The sequence below is a fragment of the Cervus canadensis genome, chromosome 5 (genome assembly GCF_019320065.1).
Source record: "Cervus canadensis isolate Bull #8, Minnesota chromosome 5, ASM1932006v1, whole genome shotgun sequence".
NCBI classification, from domain to species: Eukaryota; Metazoa; Chordata; class Mammalia; order Artiodactyla; family Cervidae; genus Cervus; species Cervus canadensis.
The window spans coordinates 92,554,952-92,579,617 of NC_057390.1; the positions used below are offsets into that span (position 1 = coordinate 92,554,952).

The following is a 24,666-nucleotide window of genomic DNA, read 5'->3' on the forward strand; positions in this document are numbered from 1 at the left end:
GGTGCCTTCAGACCTGCCGTCTCTATGCTGTCGCCTGTCCACCACTACGTGTCCCCAACCCCATCTCTTGCACCCAGGAGGCATCTGGCAGGATCGGGGCAAGGAGGCCACCCCTGGCCCCTCCCACCCAGCCCAGAGCCCAGTCCGTCTCCTGCCCTACATCACTCTCTCAGAATAACCCACTCCCTTCTCACACTCCTGCACCCCCTGGCCTGGGAGGCCCCCTGCGCCTCTCACTGGCGGGGAACCCACAGTGATCCTCTTAGCTGGTCTCCCTGCTCCTGCTCTGTGCTCCCCCGACCCTGGGTCCCTGCTCAGGGGCCAAAATGATCTTTTAAAAATGTAAATCGCTCCAGCCACTCCCCACTTAACACATTTCAATGGCTTCCTGTGGCTCTTGAGATTAAGACAAAAATCCTTTAAATGGCCCACAAGGCCATCAACGGGGCATGGGTTAAATAAATCAGGGTTTGCTCGTACAATAGAGTATCCAGCAGCTGTAAAAGGAGGTGCTCCAAGCCAAGACTTGGACGTTCTCTCCAGCGGGTGTGTGTGTGGGGGGGGGCGCAGATACCAGGGCTACAGTGTGTAGTAAAAAATATAAATTTGAGCCAAACCCCCAGCCAGTCCTCATTTTTTAAGAAAGTGGAGGGAGGGGAATGATGGACCCTCCAGGGGCTTGTGTATTCCTTGTGTGGGATGTCTTGGGAAGGGGGCTTGACTAGAAGACTGGGCTGGATTCTGGGGAGGGGACCTGCACCGCTAGGGACTAGGGTCAGAGCGGGGGAGACCGCAGTGAACACTCTTTTTAGATTTGAACGTGAAACCATGCAATGCGCTACCTATTCAAAAATACGTCCAACTATTTAAAAATACCCCCAATTTTAAAAGTCGATGGTCTCCAAGACCCTGCACACTGGCTCCTGCTACTCTGCAGCCTCCTACCCCCTTTCCACCTCCGCGACTTTTATTCTGGTTGATGCTGGCCTATCTTCAGGCCTTTGCATGCCCTGTTTCCTCTGCTGCCAGAACTGTCCATCACTCCCCGTCCTCACCTGGCTGAGTCTCCTTCCTCCCTGGCTCACACCTCTGTCTTCCAGAGAGGGGTCTTCTCTGACACGCCCCCAGCCTGGGCTGGCTCTTGGACCGTCTTGCCGTCTTCCTATTCACTTGCCTCCCTTCTCGGCTTGTAGGTCCGTGTGGGGCAGAACCCACTTCTGGCTTGTCCACAGCTGTCCGCAGCACCCAGCACTGTGTCTTGCACGCAGTAGGTACCACATCGGTATTTGGGGAATGGGTGAAATAGCAGGAGGAGAGGGTGTTCTGGGAATTCCAAGGAGGTAGGTGGGTGGGTGAGAGGGAAGTCTAAGACCGAGAAGATATATGTATAGGTATAGCCGATTTGGGCTTCCCTGCTGGCTCAGACAGTAAAGAATCTGCCTGCAATGCGGGACACGCAGGTTCGATCCCTGGATCAGGAAGATTCCCTGGAGAAGAGAATGGCCACCCACTCCAGCATTCTTGCCTGGAGAGTCCCATGGACAGAGGAGCCCTGGCAGTCCATGGGGTCGCAAAGAGTCGGAAACGACAGAGCAACTAACACAGCTAATTTCCTTCCTTGTGCAGCAGAAACTAACACAGCATTGTAAAGCAAGTATACTCCAACAAAAAAATAGAAGTGCCAAAGGGAGGGCTGTTGCCATGGAGTTGGTAGGTGCCCCACCTGGGCCTTAAAGCAGGAGGATTTCCACCGGACTGACAAGGGGCCTGTGCACCAAGCAGAGGGCATTCATTGCTGGGCGCAAAGCCCAGGCAGCCGAATTTCTCTCTCCAGCACCCGATTTGCCAGTCCCCAAGCTGAGCTGTGTGTGTTGGCCCAGATAACCTGCCCTCTCTGCGCCTCAGTGTACTAGCCGTTAGCTACATCCAGACGTGGGCGGGGGTCCGTCTGCAGTTCTAGGGGCGGAGCCCGCGGACCCCCAAGGGCAAGGCGTGCACACAGTCGGCGCTCGATAAATGCCGAGGGTACGGCTGAGGGCGCGGGGAAAGGGTTAAAGCCCGGTGCTTTTTAATTGTCAAATGACTGCGGGCGATTAGCGCTGGCAGCTTCCTCAATAATCGCTCTTCTCTGTACCTGCTGGGAGCTTAATTAAAAAACAAAGAGGCTCAATTTAAAGGCCATTACTATGCTAATGCGGCCGGGCGGGCGGTGATTAAGCGGCTGGGGCGGGCGGCGCGCGGCCAGGGCGGGGCGCGGGGCGATCAGTTACCCACTAAACGGGCGGCCGGGCGGCTGGGCCGGAGCGCGGTGCGCGGTGCGCGGCGGGGACCGGAGCCCTGACCGGCCCGCGGCGCCCAAGCGAGCGCGGAGCCCCGGGAGCGGAGGCGGTCTCCCGGAGCCTCTTCTTCCTCCCTAGCGAGGGGCCCGGGCTGAGCAGAGGGGATGAACGCCACCCACACCCCCGAGGGCCGCCTCCCACAGAAAAAATCCCCTCCGACCTGCCCCAGCTGCTCCCCCTCCCGGGTCTGCTCCTCCAGCCACTTCTCAGGCCGCTGAAGCCCTTCAGCCCCGGACCCGTTCTGCCCCCGCACTGTGGCCATGTCCCTGCAGAGTGAGCCGTGCCGCTGGCTGAGAGCAGGTCTCAGGCTCCCAAACGCTAGGACCCTTGCTCCCAGGAGGGCAGGGGTGATTACTAGCCAGGCTTGCCTGGCATGGGGCCCTGGCTCTACCCAACCAGCTGGGGCACCTAAGGAAGGGACTTCCACCTCCGAGGCGGGTCCGGAGGCACTGAGGAGGCCCCTATGCATGCGGCTCTGAGCACAGGGTGCCCTGGTTCCTGAAAGTGACAATGGGAACGGATGCCAGGGTGTGGTTCAGAAACTGGACAGCAGGAGCCCACGGGTGTGTGTGAGAGACAGAGAGGAGTAGGAGGGGATTTGGTCCAGGTCTCCTGAGACTGGGCAGTGAGGCTCTCCGTGATTGAACTAACAGTGTTCTCTCTGGCTGCATCAAGGAGTATAGGGTAGGGAAAAAGGGAGGCGATGGCTCTTCTTGCCCCTGGAGGCCTGTGCTGAGCAGTGGGCTACTGGGTACCAGCTTGACTAAGGGCTCTTTTGATAAACTCAGACTTATGTCAGGAGTGTATAGAGACAGCCACCAGAGGCTGGGAGTTTAAGTGGGAGAGGGAGGTGTCGGGGAGGGGTCGTGGTCTTTGAGAGAGAAAGAGAACACTTGGTCTGTGGGATCCCAGCTGAAGCTGGGATTCGCCCTCCCTGTAGGACACCACCAGGCTGTCTTGACCCATGGTTTTGACCCTGAGCGGGTTTTCATTGGCCGCCTGGTAAAATCTGTGGTCATAAACTTTGGAAATTTTGTTGTTAACATTAAAAACCACCCTACCTGAGCCTGGGGGGAAATTTAACTTGGTAAATTAAGCAGTACAAAATTCAACTGACAGCAGTGAAACAACCCGTGGTAAAAATATGTCACTGGCTACAAATTAACCGAAGAGTCAAATCCTGATAATCAGTAGGATATAATACAAGCACAAAGCTGACAACGAAGCAAACCATTATTGAAAATTTTTCATGGGAAATAATTTATCTCAATGAAAATAATTTTAGTAAAATAAAAATGGAAATGGAAAAAGTTGTAAATTATTTAACTGCACTAGAAAGAAAATTGTTCAAAAAATTAAATTGCCTTAATGGAATTTGTTCCGGAAAACACTTGCTCAAAGGAAGTTTATCAATGTTGTTATAACCCTAATTAAAATGCTGTGGTCTGTTTATAGAGAGTCCAAATCCTTGGGGTCTGAACGATGGGGCCAGACCGTCAGCGTGGCCAGCTGTGAGGCTCTCCAGTGGTACCCGGGATTTCTCCTTCCGAGGCCTCCTTTCCCCTGGAAAACCTTGTTCCCCATGACACCAGGAGCTCACTGAGAGGAAGTGAAATCCCCATGGATTTCTCATCCCCTAGCATGGTGCTTCATCGTAGTGGGTATTTGGTAAACGCTTACAGAATCAACTGGCCTCCCTTGTGGCTCAGCTGGTAAAGAATCCACCTGCAATGTGGGAGACCTGGGTTCGATCCCTGGGTTGGGAAGATCCCCTGGAGAAGGGAAAGGCTGCCCACTCCAGTATTCTGGCCTGAAGAATTCCATGGGCTGTATAGTACATGGGGTTGCAGAGAGTCAGACACGATTGAGCAACTTTCACTACAGAATCAACAAGCCTTACAGTAAAGCCTTAAAAGGCACTTTCTGCTTTCAAGAGGAGGAATCATGACACAGGATTTGGCACAAAGTGAATGCCTGAGTATATGTTGTATGGTTGGATGGATGGGAAATGGGCAGATAGCCCAGCAGGTGGATGGATGGGTGCATGTATGCATGGGTGCACGGATGTGTGTGGGTGGACAGAGGGATGGATGGTTGAGAGGGTGGATGGGTGGGGGATGGGTGGATAGATGGATAACTAGCTGAGAGGCTATGTGAGTGGTGGGTGGATGGCTAGGTGGAAAGACGAGTAGATGGAAACAAAAGAAACCTGACCTCTCTCTCTTCTTCAGCCCAACATTTAAGGCCTCTGGCTTGACCCTTCTCCTTTCTCACCTACGCTTCAACCTTTCTGACCCACTGTCTCCCTAACCCTGAAAATGGCCTCCGTTTTCTTCTTGCCTTTGCTTTTATTCAGCCGCTCCCTCTCAGAATGGCCTCTCTGCTCCTCTGCCGCTGCCTACAGAGAGCCCAGACTCTGGAATCAGGCACGGTCCTGTTGCCATCCCAGCCTGCACTTGCCCCGTTCAGCCTTTTGCACTCTTTGTAACCCCCTTCTCCAGGAAGACAGCCCCACCCCAGTCCTGCCCCCGACCCTGCTGACCTTATACCTCCTCAGGCCCTGTCCTGGATCATTCAGCCCTTCCCAGGCACACAGCCTTGGGCCCGGCTTGTTCTGGCCACATGGGACCCTGGAGAGAAATCCAAAAGGCTTCTCCATCCCGTGGGGTGGGGTTTCTCATCTTGCACCTGTATTGTGAGCCCCTCACCTCTGGACCTTCGGCTCCCCCAGGCCCAGCCCAGGTCACGGGCTCACAGCTCTGAGCTGATGGAGCAAGTGCAGTGGCAGGCAGGGAAGATGAGGCTGAGGCAAGAGAGGGCCTCACGCACAGGAAGGTTCAGGGAGGTCCAGGCATTAAGCAGAGAGCCCGTCATCCCAGCTTCGAACCCAGTTCTGCCAGTTTTGAGCGATGGTGGCACCCTCTCCAAGCACCACTTTCTTGTCTTGTGAAAAGAGTGGCAGAGCCTGTGCGTCAGGGGTCTTATGGGGGAGGAGTCTGTGTGCAAATGAGGCACAGGGCCTGGGATGTAGGAAAACACTTAATAAATCTTAGCAAGGAATAATAACAATAATAATGGCTGCTGGATTTGGCAGCCAGGAGCTGGTGACTCAGTGAGAATGGGGGAAAGCAACATGGGATCAGCTCAGAGGGTTTTGATGAGCAGGTGCAGAATAAGGCATCGGGCCTGGCTCGTAGTAGGTGCTCAGTGAATGTTAGGTGGATGACTAAATAAATGAGCCATCAAATGAATGGGATTTGCCAGTGAAGGGCAGACAAGAGAGGAAAGATCATCAATCCAAGGGCCTGGCCTGGAGGACACCGACCCCTGATGCACTAGGCGCTGGCTGGAGGGCAAGTGTGTGGGGGTGGGGATGGGGGGGGCATGGTCAGAAGGACAGGACGCTTCACCTTCCACCTGCCCTGCACCATTGACTGTCTCTCTCGGATGTCACCAAGACAGATCTGGTCCCCAGAAAAGCCCCAGTGTCCCCAAATGGAAAAAAAATCCTGGGGCTTGCCCCTAGTCCCCCAGGGGTCAGAGCCCCAGAGGTGAGAGACTAGTTATCAGGTGCTGAGTGTGTGTGTGTGTCTATCCTGGCAGCTCCACATGGCATCTCCAGCCCGGATCTCTGTCTGAACTCCAGAATCACACAGGCCTCTGCCCTCTGGACACGGCCACGTGGCCATCAGAAGGCAGCTCGGGGTAACAGGTCCAGAACCTCACTCCTGAGGCTGCCCTCCCCGACTCTGCCTCGGTCTCCATTTCATTTAGTGGCAACTCCATCCTTCTGGTTGCTCAGGCCTCCGGATCTCAGACTCACCCACACCTCTATCCTTTCTCTCACGTCCCCTCATGTCCCTGTCTCCCTTCAAAATGCACCCCAGCAAGGGTGACTTCTCAGCACTTTCCCTGGTCTCAGCCAACACCACCTTTTGCCTGGATTATTGTGATGAACTCCCAAAGCATCTCTGGGCCCCCACACAGCTGTCTGAGGAACCTGGTTAAAATGCAAATCAGATCACAACCCCTCTCTGCTCAAGACCCTCTCTCCAAAACACCAGATGACTTGCCCTTCCCCCGCCCCCCCCCCCGCCCCCCGCCCCGGGCCAATGCTTCTGCACCTCCTAGCCCTTGCCCTTTTGCTCACCTGTCCAGCCACATCATCTCCTTGCCTTCTTTCCAGCACCTCAGGTACACTCAGGCCTCAGGACCTTTGCACTTGCTATTCCCTCTGCTGGGAACTCTTTCCCCCAGATATGTTAGTAAGGCCTGAGAATGTTCTTGAGAACCCCCCTGCCCACCACCTTCACTTTTCTTTGCTTCATTGTGATTCATCATTGTCACTATTTGTTATACTCTGCTAGAGATGTATCGCCTGTCTGTCCCCTCACTCTTCAAATTGGAAGCTGGGGGCGGGGTGGGGGAGGGTGGATGGTTGGGGGAGACCGTCCCTTTGACTCACTGCACTACCCCAGCCTCCAGACAGTGCCTGGCATGTAGTAGGTGCCAAATAAATGTGTGTGGAGTCACCGAATGTGTGCAGGCCCGTTCGGGTTGGCCCCCGGATGGTACCCTGCGCTCCCAGCTGGACCTGTCCCTCCCTGCCCCTGGCCCCTGACCTCCAGCCCCGGGCTGCGGGCTCCCGACAGCGCCCTGGGCCGGGATCAAAGGGCCGTGGAGCCGGCGGCCCCGCACAGCTGGGTCTGTGCGCCCGCAGGAAGCGCCGGGGCAGCCCTCGCGGCAGGCCCGGCCCTGGCGCGGCGAGGCTGCGGAGAGGCCCGCGCTCCGCCGCCGCCGTCGCCACCGCGGGTCTCAGCTCCCGGCCCCGCCAAGCATTCCAGCCGCGTGATTGACGCGCGCACCGGGGCCCCCGCCTGCGGCTCCCGCCGCCGCCCGCCTGGCCCGCCGCCGCCGCCGCATCAAAGCAGATGTTTGCAGCTGGTTTGAGTTGGATCCCCATCAACAGGCCCCTTTTTGTCTCAAAATAAAAAACAGCTACGCCCGGAATGATAAGGACGTGGCAGGCACGTGGGGGAGATGTCAACAAGTCGGGGAGGGAGGCGGCCAGGCAACTCCTCCTGCCTGCTCCCACCCCATCAGCTCCTCCGAGGGCCAGGCAGCCTCCAGCATCCTCAGCCCAGCCCGAGAGTGTCCAGGGTCTTGTCCCTTCCGCTCCTGTGAACACCAGCTCACCCCAGACCGACGCCACAGTCCCAGGAGCCATTCTGACAGGAGTCACCTACTGAGCACTCAGCATCTGGGGTCCTGGCGCCTTGTGGCGGGTCCATCTGGGGTCCTACCCCAGCCTGTGGAGGTGTGGCACAGAGGGGTCAACACTGGGTCATGATCACCTGTGAGGCGGGGGCTGTGATCCCAGTTTTCAGACAGGAAAGGTGGCGAGCCCCAAGGTCAGGCAGAGCTAGGACTGAGACTCTTCAGACCGTTCCTTCTGCCTCTAGGACCAGGTACTTTTAACTGTCATATCACCTTTTCCAGGAAGCCCCCAGCTCTCCTCCAGATTGGGTAGCATGCCTTTCTATGTCCCGCCCCCTGCCTGCTGAGTGTACCCCATCAAAGCACATGTCGCATTCTGCCAGCTCCCACTGGTGGAGAGCGTCTTGCACAAGCCTGGCACAGTCAGCCTGCTTGGGTGTGTGCTGGGTGACTCCGTGAAGGGGGGACAGAGGGGCTTCATTTCCAAGTGCCCAGGCCTCCTGGTCCCTGTGGAGGGACTGCTTCCAGGGACTGTAGGACTTGGGCCTGAAGAGGCCCTTAAGGCAGTGGTCCCCGACCTTTTCGGCACCAGAACCGGTTTCATGGAAGACAATTTTTCTGCAGATCGAGGCAGGGGTTGGCGGGATGTGGGGGGAGGTTTCAGGATGATTCAAGTGCTTTACGTGTATTGTGCCCTTTATTTGTAGTATTGCTACATCAGCTCCACCTGAGATCATCAGGCATTAGATTAGATCCCGGAGGTTGGGGACCTCTGCTCTAAGGGAAACCAGGTTCAAATGCTGCCTGGTCCCCAGTGTGACCTGGGTGAGGGTCTCATAGAAGCACATACCTCAGGGAGAACTCAGACCCAACTATGTGATGGGGGCTTCAGACTGAAGTTGAAGGGCAGAAGAGAACGTTCCAGAGCTGCCTTGGGCACCACGTGAGATGTAGACTGGGGAGAGAGACAGGGCACACACCTCCTGAGATGCCTTCTGGGCTCAGCCCTTTCACATCACCAGGTGACAGAGGGATTAACACCCCCATTTTACGGAAGAGGAAACTGAGGCTCAAAGAAGGAACGTAAATGACTCAAAGCCACATAACTGGTGTTGGAGTCATGGAAAGCCACACTTCTGAGGACAAGGCTGAGGATTGGGGGGAGGGGACATTAAAAGGGCCCTTGAATGAGCAGGAGAAGGATGAGACACGGGACAGAGGGTCCAATTGGCCCACCTTGAGTCAGATGTCCAGGCTTGGCCCAATCACTTAAGGTCAGAGAAGTCATTTTATACCAATAGGGCTTTTCCTGCATACCATGGATGAAGGTGCCATGCAGGGGTAGGAGGTGTTACTGCAAGACTCCCAGCCTAACAGGAGGCATGTAGGGGACTTTGTTAATAAAAAATTGGGACACTGGACTCCAGGTGTGTGGTTGTGAAGGGGGCACATGAGGGCAAGTTTAACTTCTCTTGTTTCCTGGTAGTGTTCTCAGAGTCCCCCAAAAGCACAGAGTGTCCAATATTCTCTTGTCCTTCTCTTATTCCCTTGAAATGACTGCCCATTTCATTTTTCCCAGGGTTATTCATTCACTCGACAAATAGTCACTAACCACCAGCTCAATGCCAGAGCAAAGGGTAGAGGATTGAATTAGTTCCCTCTTTCTAAAACAGTGGGGAGTTCAGACACACAAATATCTGGATCTGGAGGCATCAGGGAAGGCTTCAGAGAGGAGGTGGTGCTTTGAGTTGTGTCTTGAAGTCTGAAGATGAGTTCAACAAGAAAAAAAGGGAAGGGTTTGAGAAAACAGGTAGTAGAGTCAGATGGAATTTTAGGTGCTAAGGAGGCCAGAAGGGACTTGTGTTCAGGGAACAACGAGAAGCGTGGCAGCTAGGGCAGAACACCGAAGGCCAGGTGTGGCAGGGTAGAGTGGGGCCTTGAATGCCATGATTAGATCTTTGGGCTTCTTCTAAAACTGTTGGGAGCTTTTGGACTGAGAACCCAGCTAGGGGCTACATAAACTGTAAAGTTCAGTGACGGGAGTCCGGGAATAGCAGTACAGTGAGGAGGCAGAGGACCTTCTCCTCAGCAAGGAGAGAGAACTGGTGCTGGAAAGCTTTGGATAGATGATGACAGTGATCATGATCTGCACTTATCAAGCCTTTCTCGTGTGCCCAGCTGTGACCCCACTGGACAGATGGGGTCACTGAGGCTCAGAGAGGAGAAGGGACTTGTGTGGGATTCCAGTGCGAGGAAATGACAGAAGCAGGATTCCAAGCCTAGTGCATGCTGTGTGGCCTCCAAGATCTGGGGTTGAAGACCCAGGAGGAGAGCCCAGAGGGACCCTGGGACATTAGGAAACCAGTTTTATCAGAGGTAAAAACAATCACCTGTGTTGCATGCATCTCTGCAGGTATCAATGGTTTGAAAGTGTTAGTCACTCAGTCGTGTCCGACTCTTTGTGACTCTAGGGACCATAGCTCGCCAGGCTCCTCTGTCCATGAGATTCTCTAGGCAAGAATATCGAAGTGGGTTGCCATTCCCTTCTTCAGGGGATCTTCCTGACCCAGGGATCAGACCCCAGTCTCCTGCATTGCAGGCAGATTCTTTGCCATCTGAGCCATCAGGAAAGTCCATCAAGGATTTAAGAGAAATTAATCAATCAGATTTGTAATCTGTATTCACATGCTCCCGAAAAAAAAAAATGTTTTTTTGAGTTTTGTTCATTAGCTTTATGACCTTAATACATTGAGCATTAAACAAATAAGCCTATGAAAACTCAAAGGATGTGGAGATGTGTTGTCCTAGCCTGAGACACTTTAAGGGAAGGACATCCTGAAAAGGGTGTCCTTACTCTTACAATTACAATTTCTTACTCTGCAATTACAGATGATCCTGGGGGAAGGGGATATGTTTGCTGCAGGGGGAGATATTCAATTTGGTTTAAGGGAAACCCAGCCAGCCACCTTGCCTGGAGAATCCCATGGACAGAGGAGCCTGGAGAGCTGCAGTCTGTATGGTAGCGCAGGGCAGACAGAACTGAAGGGACTTAGCATGCACACATACACACACCCAGCCACACCTACTAGGTGCTGGGCTTATGTCAAGTGGTAAAAACTTGGAGTGTTCAGAGCCTTGAGGGCAGACAGACGTGGGCATGGCAAAGGGCCAGGGTACTTGATGAACGGAAACGTTTGGATGCACAGAGCGAAGAGGGAGTGTATAGTGATGCTGCCACGGGACCTTGAGCCTGCCTTCTGCACCTTCCCGTGCTCATCTGTGAAACAGAGATGGAAACAGTGATTTCCTTCTAGGGTTCTGTAAGGACTTAATGGGGTGGTGCAGCTAGATGTTAATTGAGATCAATGATACTAATGAGACAGCCAGAGGATTGAGCCAGGAGTGCTCTGTCCAGCCTCCAGACAGAAGCTAGAAGGATGGATCCAGAATCCAGGATGGAGATGAGAGGGAGCATGGTTAGGATCTGTGTCAGGCAGCCTGCTCCCAGGGACTCCTAGGAGATCCTGGCGAGGGTAATTCAGGAAAGCACGTTGGACTCACACAGAACAGGAGAAAGGCAGACACCAGCTGTTATGGAATGCCTTTTAGTGCCAACAGAGGGCTGAGAACTTTACATGGGTTTGGCCCTCCCAGCAGCCCCATGGGTGGGTACCATCATTCCCATTTTCCAGATGAGGAAACTGCAGCTCAGAGAGGTTAAAATGTTTTGCCTAAAGTCACACAGGGAAAAGTTATGGAGACAGGAGGGAACACCAAGCTCCCTGTTCAGCACCCCCACCTCCCCACCCAGCTCCCCTCCCAGGGGGCCCTGTCTCCCCAGGACAGGTGGGTGGGGCTCCCACAGACCAGCTTGCCCTGCCTCACAGGCTAAACAGCACTCTATTGGCTGGTTCAGCAGTCATTCAGCAAACATACACTGCTCACCTTTAGTGGGTGCGGGGACTTGGGCTCACAGAGGTGGCCCTGGGGAAGGTGCACCTGGAAATACATGAAGTGTGTCTGCGACTAGAAAGGAGGAGGGGGCTTTGGGAGGAAGGGATGCCCAAGCTAAATCCTTCCAAATTAGCAGGTGTTTGCCAGCCAAAGGTTGGGAGTGGGGGGAATGGCCTTCTAGGTTGTGGGGAGAGCGTGTGGAAAGCATAGGTGGTTTACGTGGAAAATGGGGAAGAGGTTGTGTGGGTTGGCAGCAAGTGATGTGGCCCCGAGTCTTTCACGAGTCTTTGTTTAGCTTTGGAGCTTCTGGATTGGGGGAGGGGCCAGGGCAGGCAGATTGGCACCGAGAGGGCATGACTGCTAGAGGGGAAGTCACAGGTAACTCTACCGTGGCCAGAGCTTTGGAGCCGCCCCACAGCGCCCACCATCTGTGACCCCAGAGCCTGCTGTATCCAGGCTTTGCAGCGCCAGTGCGGGAAGCAGAAGCACCCATCTGGGGCCCCCAGCCCTGCTCCTACCGAGGAGGGACGTGAGTGAGATTCAGACTTGCCCAGGGTCCCAGAGCTGGGAGGGAGGAAGAGCAGATCCAGGGCTCCAAACCCACGGCCCTTGTTGCTTTTGGGGCCCCTCATGCCAGCCTCTGGGGCAGGAGGGGAAGGGAGGGGGGAGGCGCGGAGCTTTTCAGCCCTAGCCATTCTGCGTCTCCGGTCAATATTTGCAGCTTCCAGGCAGTGTTCACAGAGCGGCTTCCCCAGTCCCCCATCATTCCCTTTGTGCTCACAGCTTTAACCTGACAACTCTGCATTTTCACACTGAGAAACCAGCAGCATTGTTGAGTCCATTATACAGATAAGCGAGCTTAGAGGGAGGAAATTACTCACAAGCCAGCAAGCAGCAGAAACAGGCATTGAACCTGAGTCCATCTGATTCCATTGCCACCCGCCTCTGGTTGGGGCTGCTTCTCAATGGCTGGTTCCACGGATCCTGTGTGGTGGGAGGGATTCAGGGAGGGAGTATGGGCTCACAGAAAGGAGGGGCTCCCGCTGGCGCCCCAGCCCCTCCCACACATGCTGTTTGTAGCTCTCACCCTGGCATGGTAGACAAAGGCAGCCCCATAATTGGGAGCAAGTATTTCATGCATCCCCCCCGATGTTTTATTGGATGGGGAGATGCTTGGAGACCAAACGGATGGCCCATTCCGTTTATAAAGTGTGCACGGTTTGTTTTATTTCCCGAGTTTTTGCAATCTAGATAACAGATGATGCCCCGAGTGGCTGGCGCTGCCTCCGTAATGGCGGCACCGAGCCTTTGGAGAAGTATTAATAATAGATTGTGTTGATGAGTTTGGAGAAAGTAGCAATCGACCCCCTGCTGCCAAGGCATTAGCGCGGCTGTTCTGAACGAAGCCTGCGTGGTGGCAGCGTCTGCAAATGCAGGTCACCCCCCCACCGCTGCCGCCACCCCCTCCCCCAGACTCAGAGGGCTTCTTCTCTGGGAACCACCCAAGGCGTGCCAACCTGGCCTGGGGCCCCAGGTGGACCCAGAGATGCCCCCGCACTTATCCGCCTGTGGGCCACAGAGGCCAGGCTGCAGCCCTTGTTGGGCCCCTAGGTCAGGAGGTAGAGCATGGGGAGGGGAAGAGACAGGCAGTGACAGGGGCAAGGCAGAAGTGTTCCCCATGTCAGAGCAGCAGGTTCTGCGAACCTGGCTTCTTCCCTAGCCCCTTGGCAGAGCTGGAGGGCCAACCCAGTTCCTAGGGGCCTCTGCTTAGGGCGCCATGGACAGTTGGGTGGGTTGCACCCTGAACAAAGGTCTCTAGCCAGAGGGCCAAACTGGAGCTGACTTTGGCTCATATTCCCCTGGTGAAGCCATGTGCTGTGTGGGCCAAGGGGGTCCTGCCTGCCTGAGCCAAGCCTTCACTTATAGGCTTTGCAGACACTGAGGCCTCCTGGTGCATCAGGTGGACCTCTGTGGAACTGGGAGCTGACAGGGCCACGTGCCATCACTCTGATGCGGGACTCATTCATTGAATTACATGCTCAGTCCCATTGAGTCCTGACAACAGCCTTTGAGGAAAGTCCTGTTGACATCCCTGTTTCATAGCAGAGGGAACTGAGGTCGGAGGTGAGCACAGAGGAGGCCACCTCCCCCAGACTGGGGCATCAAAGAAGGCTTCCCAGAGGAGGTGGCGTTGGAGTTGGGCATTGCAGGATGAGTAGGAGCCTGCTGGGTAGACTAGAGGTGGCTGGCAGGGGTTGCTGGGGCGTCCGCAGTTTGAGTGCCCTGGCCGGTGCCAGGGCAGCAGGCAGAGGTGGGATTGGCCCTGCCCACTGTGTCCCACCCGCTCACCGTGGGTGGTGTGGATGGCAGCCCCGGGAAGGGAGGCAGGCCGAGAGCCTCGCATTTATGGCCGTTTCTGTTCCAGAACCGATTAGTAGAGAATTGCAGCTGTAATCTGTGCCTGTGATGGAGGGCCATAAAGAGGGATGGGATGCGCGCAGTGCTCCCAAGGTGGCGCCCGTAGACGTGGCCCGGGGACGCGGGGAATGAAAAATGGTTTTAATTCCCTCCCAGCAGCAATAATTTGATTCTTCATAAATTTTTCCATCAAAGTGTTGTTGAGGCTGAGTTCCCACAGAGCAGGGCACATGACAGGGATGGGGAGCCAGGAGGAGTGGTCAGTAGGTGCAGGCTGGGGCGGGGCCATGCTCAGACCTGCAATGCCAGAGTTGCAAAGACCCCCACCCCCACCCCTAGCATTGTCTCCCGAGATGAAAGATGGATCCTCTTTGTCACGGAGGGACCAGATCAGGACCTGGACACAGAGCCGGCTCCATCATTTACTACTCACGTGATCCTGAACACATGCCTGCCTCCCAGCACCTCAGTTTTCTTATCTCTAAAATGGGATTAATATTTCCAGCCTCGTAGGGTTGTTGCAAGGATGAAATGCATTTCTGTACACAGAGCGCTTAGAAGAGCGGCTGATACTGCACATATGTTCTGTGACTATCTGTTCATGGGGGAGATTCCTAGGCTGAAATGAGAAATAAGCAGGTGTGGCCGAGGCAAGGGCCAGAGGAAGAGCATGCCAGAGGGCCACAGTGATGGTGTCCTGGAGGGCTTCAGGCTGTTCCGTGGGGCTGCGGCTTCTGGGAGTACAGGGGTTAAGAGGGGAGGCGGGACTGTGAAGGGCCTGAGGGCCAAACTCAGGAATTTGGAGTTTCTCCTGAGGGTACAAGGGAGCCAGGGATGAGTCTGGGGCAGGGAGGCAGTGTGATCACATATGTGCTTTGGACAGACCCCTCTGGTTCTCATCCTGGAGGGTGAGTCGAAGGGTTGGAGAGGCTGTGAACCAGGGAGGACACTGGGGCAGCCCCTCAGGCAGGAGGGGAGGGAGCCAGGCTGGGTGATGGTTTGGGCAAGGCTGGGGATCACTTGGATGTGGCGGAGAGGCAGGGCCAGGGAGGAGACACACAGGTGCTGGACAAAGGGCAGATGGGACCTGTGGGCTGCCGGTCCTCCTGCTCAGGGCAGGGCCTACCCGGCTCTCAGGGAAGGTGAAGGCCAGCCCTGCACTCTGCCCTCTAGTGGCTGCTGTGTCTCCGAGCGGGCAGGCTCTTGAGCTGATAACTCTGGGCAGGATGCCCAGTGCCCATCTTGGGGTCGTCGGGCGCCCTGCCAGCCAAGGGGTAGGGCTCCCACTGTCTGGCTCTGTGCCCAGAGAGGGCCTCTCCCGCTTGGGCCAGGGGGGTCGGGGTGGCAGGAGGAAGAGGTGCTCTGTGGGCAGTGCCTCTGGGAGGGCCTCCCGAGCCCAGCCAACATGCCCCTCCTCTGTGCACCCACAGGCTCTTCGCGGCCAAGTGCAGCGGCTGCATGGAGAAGATCGCCCCCACCGAGTTCGTGATGCGGGCGCTAGAGTGCGTGTACCACCTGGGCTGCTTCTGCTGCTGCGTGTGTGAGCGGCAGCTACGCAAGGGTGATGAGTTTGTGCTCAAGGAGGGCCAGCTGCTGTGCAAGGGTGACTACGAGAAGGAGAAGGATCTGCTCAGCTCCGTGAGCCCCGACGAGTCCGACTCCGGTGAGCGGCGGCTGGTGGTGGGTGGGGGGCTTGGCAAGCACGCCGGGGAGGGTTGCCCCACAGGAGAAACCCGCTCCTGACCCTGGGACCCATACCCCAGACAGACACTGCAGTGCATACATGCGTGGAGGTGTTCACATGTGGGGTACACACAGACACGTGTGCACGGCCCCACAGACCCACAAACGCACCTGGACATGATCACGCACAGGTATAGATGCATGTGATCATACAGGCACACACACAAGCACATAAAACGTGTGTGTGGATACCCACGCCCAGGAATGTAAAAACACAGACACGTGTCCACATGCAGACATGTGCTTGCATGCCCAAGCATGCCAAAGCCCACACCCATATAAACACACATGTGTACACATGCCCTAGCACACTCGTGCAGTAAGCATCTGGCTACACATTTACCCATGTGCTCACATGTACTGTGGTTTGCACACACGTGAACGCATGCCCCCTGCTCTCTGGCCCAGCACCCCCCTTCTTTCCCTTGCTGTGACCCCACCTCACAGGGGTCTCTCCCAGCACTGAGTCTGCAGGCATCTGCTCTGCTGCATCCTGTCTCCATCACACCCCCCCAAGTCTTCAGCAGTGGGGGGACTGGGGTCCTTGGTGGTGGAGGGAAAGCCTCCATTTCCTGGGGTGAAGGCCCCTCTCCACCCTGCCTCAGCCCCCCAAAGACTGCCAGTCTGGAGCTCTCCTGAAAGGAAGGGCAGGGCCAACCAGGGACAAGTTAATAAGGAGGAAAAAGTCAGGAAGCAGGCTGGCACCTGGTCATTCCTGGGGGTGGCAAAGACAGACTGGAGCAGGGGGCGTGGGGAGGAGGTGCCCTGGTCTGCCAGGCCCTTGTGCGGAACCTGGAGCCCATGGTCAGAGGACCTGCCCGCACAAAGGAGCCATGTCCCTGCCAGAGCCCTTGGAGGGGGGCAAGAGCTGCCCATGCCTCTGTCCCTCTGCCCGCCCCTGGGCAGGGCACTGTGATGGCTAGGCTGCCTGGGCTCCTGAGGGAGAATGGGGGCCAGCCAGGTGGCACATTCCTGCCAGGCCTAGGAAGGGGTTCTCGGAGGGAGGCCCCCCTCCACAGGGACTCATGCTCAGAGGAAGATGGGCTGGGGGCAGCAGGAGACTTGGGGTGAGGGAGGCTCTGCTGTCTGCCTGGGGCCAGCATCTCTGAGACCCATGACTCGGGCATTCAGGTGGGTGTCACTGGGTGAAGACGCATGCTTCTGCATGCAGGTGTATGTGTGTGTCCAGACGTGTGCATGCCTGTATGTCCCTGCCTGCGAGCGTGCACTTGCGTGCACGTGTGCACGCCCGAGTGAGAACGTCCGGAGTGTGTGTGTCTTTGCTCATCAATCCTTAGTCCTTGGAAGCTTCTTGGAGCCTCCTCTCTGAGTCCCGAGGCCCAGCCGGTGCTGGTCTAGTACCGTGGGAACTGGTTTTCCCGAAGGCCGGCATACTGGGCTGGGGTCCCCCAGGGATCAGAGGCCACAGGCTGAGGCAGGGCCCAGGCAGGTCGGGTCAGGGGAAGCCCGGGGCCAGACTGAGCACAGCTGCCAGCATCCCTCATCAGGAGGGCCATGGGCCTGATGGCAGGTCGGCCGCCTGTGAGCGTCACCGTAGCTGTGCTCCCTTCCGTGTGCCAGCCACACGTGTGCACCTGCGTGTTTCTGCAGTGCCCGAACCTGTCTCCATGTGGGCCTGTCTCTCTGCCCTTCTGAATGCGTGTGCATCTGAGTGTGCAGCGTGTGTGCACGCCTGCTCACCAGGGTGCCTTCCTCTGCCTGTCTGGTCAGCAGGGCAGGTGTGGTGGCTTTGGTTCAGGTCTCCCCAGGGGGCTGAGATAAGGACCGAGGACCGTTTGCTGAGGCAGGGAACACGTCGGGCCGGGTAGGGCAGTGGGTGGGCAGGGATGAGAGATAAGACGAGGCGCGGCCTGTGGGCCAGGGGGAGGGGGTGGTCTTTACCCTGAGGGCCCGGGCGGGGCGGGTCCAGCCGGGCAGGGTGTTGGCAGGAGGTGACGGGACCCCAGCAGGTCGTGGGTTCCCGAGGAGACGGGCTGACTTGCTGCATCGTGTCCCCACAGTGAAGAGTGAGGATGAAGACGGGGACATGAAGCCGGCCAAGGGACAGGGCAGCCAGAGCAAGGGCAGCGGGGACGACGGGAAGGACCCGCGGAGGCCCAAGCGGCCCCGGACCATCCTCACGACACAGCAGCGAAGAGCCTTCAAGGCCTCCTTCGAGGTCTCCTCCAAGCCCTGCCGGAAGGTGAGGGGCGGCCGGGGTGGGGCGGGGGCTGACACCCCCACACCCGCTGCCTTTCCAGACTCCTGTGGTGACCTGGGGTCCCTGCACCTCCCCGCCCAACGCCCCTGACCTGCCAGCTCCTGGCGCCTGCCCACCCCCCGGGCCTGACCCGTCTCCCTCTCTCTGGGCAGGTCCGAGAGACGCTGGCGGCGGAGACGGGCCTCAGCGTGCGCGTGGTCCAGGTCTGGTTTCAGAACCAAAGAGCAAAGGTGAGGACCGGCCACCGGCCACCCTGCTGGGCAAGGGAGGGGGCACGCAGGCAGACGACTGGGGGCCTGATGAGGGTGGGGTGGGGCGGGAGTGCATGGGGGCCAAGGCGGGGCTGGCACGCACCGTGTCTCCTGCAGATGAAGAAGTTGGCACGGCGGCATCAGCAGCAGCAGGAGCAGCAGAACTCCCAGCGGCTGGGCCAAGGTGAGCCAAGGGCCCAGCGCGGGGCTCAGTCTGTCACGAGACTCCCAGGAAATTTCTCTCACCCCGGGGGTCAGATCTCAGGAAGCCAGTGCCTGGGAACCTGCTGAGGTCAGCGGACAGGCAGTGGGGACCGCGGGACGCAGGAGGAGGAGAAATGCGGGCGAGGCGGCCCGGAGCGGGGACAGAATTTCCATACTCACCCTCTCTCTGTGCCAGGCACGGTCCTCACCATTCAACAGCTTCCGTCTCACTTAACTCACAGATCCTGGAGAGGAGGGGCATTGTTACCGCCCATCTCTCAGATGAGCAGACTGAGGTTCAGGAGACTAAGGGACTCAGCTAGTAAGGGGCAAAGCTAGGCTTTGGCCCTGAGTGTAGGGCTCCTGCGTGCATGCTCAGTTGCTCAACCGCATGGACTGTAGCCCTCCAGACTCCTCTGTCCATGGGATTCTCCAGGCAAGAATACTGGAGTGGGTTGCCATGCCTTCCTCCAGGGCATCTTTCCAACCCAGGGATCGAACCTGAGTCTCTTATGTCTCCTGCATTGGCAGGCAGGTTCTTCACCACTGGACCACCAGGGAAGTTCCTTTTGGGCGCCTAAATCCGTTCTTTTAACATGACCACACACCCTCCTGCCCACGTAGAATTCAGCGGAAGCCTTCAGAGAAATCTCCAGAGAAAGTCTGCAGGGTGTTGAGGAGTCCAGGGTAGACTGAGCTTTGCCCAAATGCTGTTTCCACATCTTGGACTGGGGCTGGCCTCCCGGACCCCAGCGGGACCCCGGTGGAGCCTTCTAGGCCTTGGAGGGGGGCCCAGGTGTTCCCTGAGACTGCTGGACTGGGGTGGGGGCCGCTGCTGTCTGCTCTCACGGGAGACAAGTGCCCTGAGGCAGATGCCAAGGCACTGATGGGCAGCTCAAGACTCTGAGGCCAGACCAGTGTCCCAGGCTGGACCCAGGGCTTCAGGGCCGCGGGTGTCCTCAGAGCCCAGCTCTCCCTGTCTTCTCTCTGCCCCCTCTCCTGAGACAGCCCAGCCTTCGGGGGCTGCCGCCATGGCCGCGGGTGTCTCAGCCTGCTCCTACACTGTGTCTCGCTCTCCAGGGGTCCCAGCTGCCCCCTGGATGCAGCCTCCCCAAGAACATTCCAGGTCCCCTCGAGCTCATCACAGCCCGCACAGCACTTCATGCCCTTGCTCCCAGGCCACGTGCACACAACACCCCCTGCCGCTCCCCACCCATGCCCCACCCACCCACCCAGTACCCACACCAGAAACCCGGGAGTCGCCGCTGACCTGTCCTGTCACGCGAGCACTGCACCTGCTCAGTCACCCAGTTGGGTGGTGATTTCTTCTCCCAGGTCCCTCATGCACCTCTCAGACTTTCCTGCATCTACCTTAATAGGGACCCAAGCCCCTCGCCCCACCTGTCTCCTCTTGATGGGCCCTGCCTCTGTCCTCCACCCTCCCAGCCTTTCTCCACAGTCCCTGCACAGCCAAGACCCTCCACTGGCTTCCTACAGCCTCGGGGGACACCCTGCCCCCCCACTCAGCTCAGGTCCCCAGGGAACCATCTCTCTCCCCAGGCATGACCTTCTCTTGTCCTCATGTCCAGCCCCGTGAACTGGGCTCCCTGCTCCCACCGGGCAGTTTCTCCCTTCTCTGCCTTTGGTGCCATTCAGCCTGGCATCCTGCTCCTGGCTAGGCTGGTCAAACCCTCTGCTGGTTCTTGAAGTTACATGGAGGTGGAAGGCCCCTTCCTCCAGGAAGCCCTCCTTCCCTGAGCCTTGTTGGCCAAGGTGCAGGCTCCACCTTGATGCGGCAGGTGCAGGGCACTCAGTGCACCCACGTGTAATGAGTCATTACTGGCTGTTACCGGAATCTTCTGACTTTGGATAAACTAGTTCTGCTAGAGGCGCTGGAGTGTATGTGTGTCTGGGGAAGGTTGGTGGGGGCAGGTCAGATATCGAGGCTCAGTGACCCTGGACGGTCACGGGCAACCTCAGCAGGGGGAGGGGCTGGGAAGGAGGTGGTCAGAGGGACGGCAGTGGGCAGCCTGGACTGGGTAGTGGGGTGGGGGTGGTGTGGGATAGGAAGCCATGGGGGACTCCTGGGGTACATCTGTGAGGTGCCCTCTAGGCCAGGACAACCCGGGCGGTCAGTGAGGGCGTGGTCTCTCCCCAGAGGTCCTGTCCAGTCGCATGGAGGGCATGATGGCCTCCTACACGCCGCTGGCCCCGCCGCAGCAGCAGATCGTGGCCATGGAGCAGAGCCCCTACGGCAGCAGCGACCCCTTCCAGCAGGGCCTCACGCCGCCCCAAATGCCAGGTGACCACATGAACCCCTATGGTAAGCTGCCCCACCCCTCACGGCCCAGCACCGCCCCTGCCCCCACAGCCTGACCTGGCAGGCCCTTCCAACACAGCCCACTTGCCTCCTCCTGTCGGGAAGGGGGCACCCTGGAGACACCCACCCACAGCCCCGGAACAACCCCCGCCGGCCGGCAGTCATCCTGTCCCTTCCTCACCGCCAGCCACACGGCCTGTAGGGCCAGTGGGGCCCCCAGGAGTCCCCCGCCTGGACCCCCCGGTGCTGACGCCCACCCCCTCTGCCTACCCCCACCCCATCCCCAGGCAACGACTCCATCTTCCACGACATCGACAGCGATACCTCCTTAACCAGCCTCAGCGACTGCTTCCTCGGCTCCTCGGACGTGGGCTCCCTGCAGGCCCGTGTGGGGAACCCCATCGACAGGCTCTACTCCATGCAGAGTTCCTACTTCGCCTCCTGAGAGCCAGCCGGGCGGCATGGACGCTTGGGCAAGGGTCCTGGAGGGGGGGACCGCTGGCCGCAGACGCTGCCTCACCACCCCCAGCCCCACCGCCCGCACAGACTCTGCAGACAGCCATACGGTGCCCTCCCCTCGGCCAACCGGGCTTGGCTAACGTGCCCACCGGGCGCAGCCAGACAGGCAGATGGGCGCAACCTGGGCAGGGACTATGTCCTGCCCCCAGAGACCGTGTCACCCCCAGGGACCCAGAACTCTCGGACAGCCACTCGCCTCCCAGCTGCACCTTGGCCTCCATCGCCTCCCTCCCCCTCCCCATCTCTTTTATGGGAAGCTTAAATTCTCTCTATTTTTTTAAATGTTCCCTCTGTGTCCAGGCCACCTCCATGGCGCAGGCCTAGGTCAAGGCAGCCCCCCGCCCCGTGCATGCCCCAGATGATGGCGTGAGAAGCCCATGTATCCTGTGCCCTGCACTGTGCCCACCTCCCCCCACCTCTGGGGGCAGGCCCACCAGCCTAGGATCACCCCTTCTACCTGGAGCCTGGGGCAGGAGTGGGGATGGGCCTGGCAGGTGGGCCAAGCCCACCACGGCTCTCCCCTGGGGAAGGGGGAGTCACGGGAGCACTGGGGGCGGGAAGGTTGAGCCCAGGCCGACTCAAAGGGATGGAGACATACATGCAGATGCACACGCTTCAAGGCACACCCATGCGGATGTGCACACGGGTAACTAGACACGCTGAGAGACGGAGAGGCCTCTGTGGGTCAGCCCTCCCACGTCAGGAAGGGGAAGGAGGCCAGCGGGGGGTCAGGGAGCCCCTCTGACAGCAATAGGAGGGGTGGGAGGAAGGGCAGAGGAGGTGAGCTCAGAGCACATGGATGCAGATATATCTTCGCCTCCGCCCAGATGGGGACTGCCTGGGCGGTCAGAGGCCCAGGACCAGGCGGAATCAGGCCACCTGGCAGAGCCTCCAGGTGGGAAGGCGTCTCAGAAGCCACCCCCTTGGCACTCCATCTGATGCTAGGCTCTCACTCAAACTGCTCCTGCCTCTCCTTGCACACCTCCAGTGACAAGGCGCTCACTACTTCATCGGGCCCCAAGTTCAGCTGCCTTTTCGGCTGATCTCACCTCTGTCCCTTTTCAGCCTTTGTCCTCACTTCTCGAAGCCAGGCTTCCTTTTAAAAGCCCTTCCTTTTCCAGCTCTTCCTTTTAAAATTGTACCTCCCCAGCCCCCACCCCTACTCCCCACCCCCCAGCCTGGCTCAGCTTTCCCTCTAAACATGTAGAACAGACATAACCCAGTCTCCCCACTATCATCAGCCAGCCTGGCCCTCTGGGCTCTTCTTGTTCCACAAACTTCCACAGGGTCTCAGCCGACGTCCCGCGTTCTTCTGCAGCCTCAGCCGGCCCAGGTTCTGGGCCGTCCTTGGTCCTGGGTCTCCACTGGTCCCGTAGGCAGCCACTCTGTCCTTTTGAGGGTTGGTCCCCTTTCTCCTCTTGGGCCCATATAGTCAAGTCATGCTGGGGGCACTTGGAACAGGTCTGGGGTAGATGCTCCCTGCCCAGTAGACCTGGCCCTTCTCTCCCAGATTCTTTATGTTGAAAGGAACTTCAGGAATGGATCAACTAGTCTGCCCGTTATCCTGCAGCTGGAAAATGGGGCCAGGAGAGGGGCAGGGACAGGCCTTTCGGCTAGTCAGAAGGAGAGCTGGAGCAGAGAATAGGGACACCACACCATCTGCTCATGCTCTGTGCCTGGTGAATGGCCTCCGGGTTGGGGGACGTGACTCCTCTTTGGAGACTTGCCCCCCACTGGGTCCGCAGAAACCCCAAGTCCAGCCTGGGCTCTGCCTCTGCCATGACACTGCCCCCTGCCAGGAGCTGGTACAGGACACGTGCTGATGACCAGCGGGTTGTCAAAGCCAGAGGGCCCTCAGCTCCCTGTGCCAGAGACACCCCACCAGCTGGTTTAGGTTAACTCCTTCGCTCTACTGCAGCTTACTGCCCCCAGGCTCTGACGACCACTCTGCCCGACTCGGTGTCGGGACACAGATGAGCAAGATGTAGGGCCCCTTTTGAGGACTTCTCTCCTGGGAGGAGAGACATACACATTCTGTCCCAAGCTTTTCCAGACACTGTTGGGGACCCATTTCTCAGATGAGGAACCTGAGGCTCAGAGAAGGCTACCCAGCAGAAGCACACGGGACCAGTCAGGCTTGCTGGGGTTGGGGCGAGTTGAGATGACTGGGTTCTGTCCACTTCGTGTAGGAAAGCACAGCCTTGACCTGGGGCGGGGGAGGTGAGTGGCCTTGACCACCCCCACCCCTGCCGTGATGTGGGACCACCATCACGTGGTGCCTGGGTGGGAAGCCCAAGGGAAGGGGGATGTGACAGACTGTTCTCTGGAGGAAGAGGGAGAAAGTGATGGGTGGGGGGGTGTGTCAGAGGAAAGCGGAATTCTGCTTCCCTGTGGGGAAGCTGAGGCTCAAAGGGAGGAAGGAATCTGCCCCTGGTAACACGAGGAGTGTTACCACCTCCACCAGGGAGGCCGCACAGAGGGACACTGGTTCTAAGGGTCAGACCACGGGTCCAGCAGAGCCTATAGCGAAGGAGCCAGTGCTGGTGGGCTGGGCATCTCGGGAGGCTTCCTGGAGACAGTGACGTGGGGAGTCCACCATGTCCAGATGAGCAGGCCCTAGCAGTGAGGCTCGGGGAAAGGAGAATTGGCTGAGCTCTGCCAGGCCCCCATCCTGAGCTCTGGGCACCACCTGGGATGGGACTCTCACCTCCCGTCTGGGAGAACCTACAGCTCTGGGGCTCACTCTGCCCTTTGGGGAAGGGGGAGGTCCACACTCACAGATGCGTGCACACACACACACACACAGCCAGACACACACGAAGGCTCACAGACCCACATTCACAGACACGCCGCCTGGGGGCTGGGGAAGCAGGAGGGACCCTCGAACCTTTGGCCCTTGGACGGCGCCACTGCCAGTGGGCCTCTCTGCTGCGGCCGCCCCACCGGCGTCCCACAGGAGCCCAGCCCAGCCAAGTGTGGGGACCGGGCCGCCGGCCATTCCTGTTCTCCTTGTACAGACTCTCACTGTCCACCCGCCATCCCCAGACACATTTTATTTAATAACTTGTCATTGTTAAATTATTTATTAGCGTTTACCACATCACCACCCCCACCCTGCCCTCCACTCTCACCTTCTGCCTCTTCCCACGAAAGCAGAAAATGGAAACAACAGAAAAAGATGAGACATCAGTATATTTGTAAATAAACCAACCTGTACACGCCTGTGGTGCCTCTCCTTGGGGGGAGGGGCTGTGCGGGGCCTGAGCCAGTCCTGCCTGAGACATCAGCAGATTTCTCAGTGGGCGCCAGGGTCAGCAGGTCAGGCAGGGAGAGCCTGGGGTACCTGGTCTTGCCCAACACATTCCCTTGTTCCATCCTATAATCGTCACCTCCCCATCCTTGTCCTGTCCCAACCCTGACCCATCTCCATCCTTGAAACAAATGCCTCTCTCCCGTCTCAATCATCCCTTTCCCCAAGAC

At 57.9% G+C, this 24,666-nt stretch overlaps 1 protein-coding gene across 2 annotated transcripts in view; it reads left to right on the forward strand.

Annotated features, from left to right (window-relative positions):
* Window positions 1-24,408, forward strand: part of LMX1B (LIM homeobox transcription factor 1 beta) — an 86,579-nt gene extending 62,171 nt beyond the window's left edge. The window contains exons 3-8 of one of the 2 annotated variants that reach the window (XM_043469580.1): window positions 15,359-15,591; window positions 17,693-17,874; window positions 18,045-18,122; window positions 18,261-18,327; window positions 20,506-20,670; window positions 20,955-24,408. In XM_043469580.1, coding sequence (XP_043325515.1) covers window positions 15,359-15,591; window positions 17,693-17,874; window positions 18,045-18,122; window positions 18,261-18,327; window positions 20,506-20,670; window positions 20,955-21,112 — 883 coding nt within the window. In that variant the 3' untranslated portion in view covers window positions 21,113-24,408. The remainder of the gene's footprint in view (window positions 1-15,358; window positions 15,592-17,692; window positions 17,875-18,044; window positions 18,123-18,260; window positions 18,328-20,505; window positions 20,671-20,954) is intronic. The other variant, XM_043469581.1, reaches the window with a different exon arrangement.
* The last annotated feature ends 258 nt before the right edge of the window (window positions 24,409-24,666 follow it).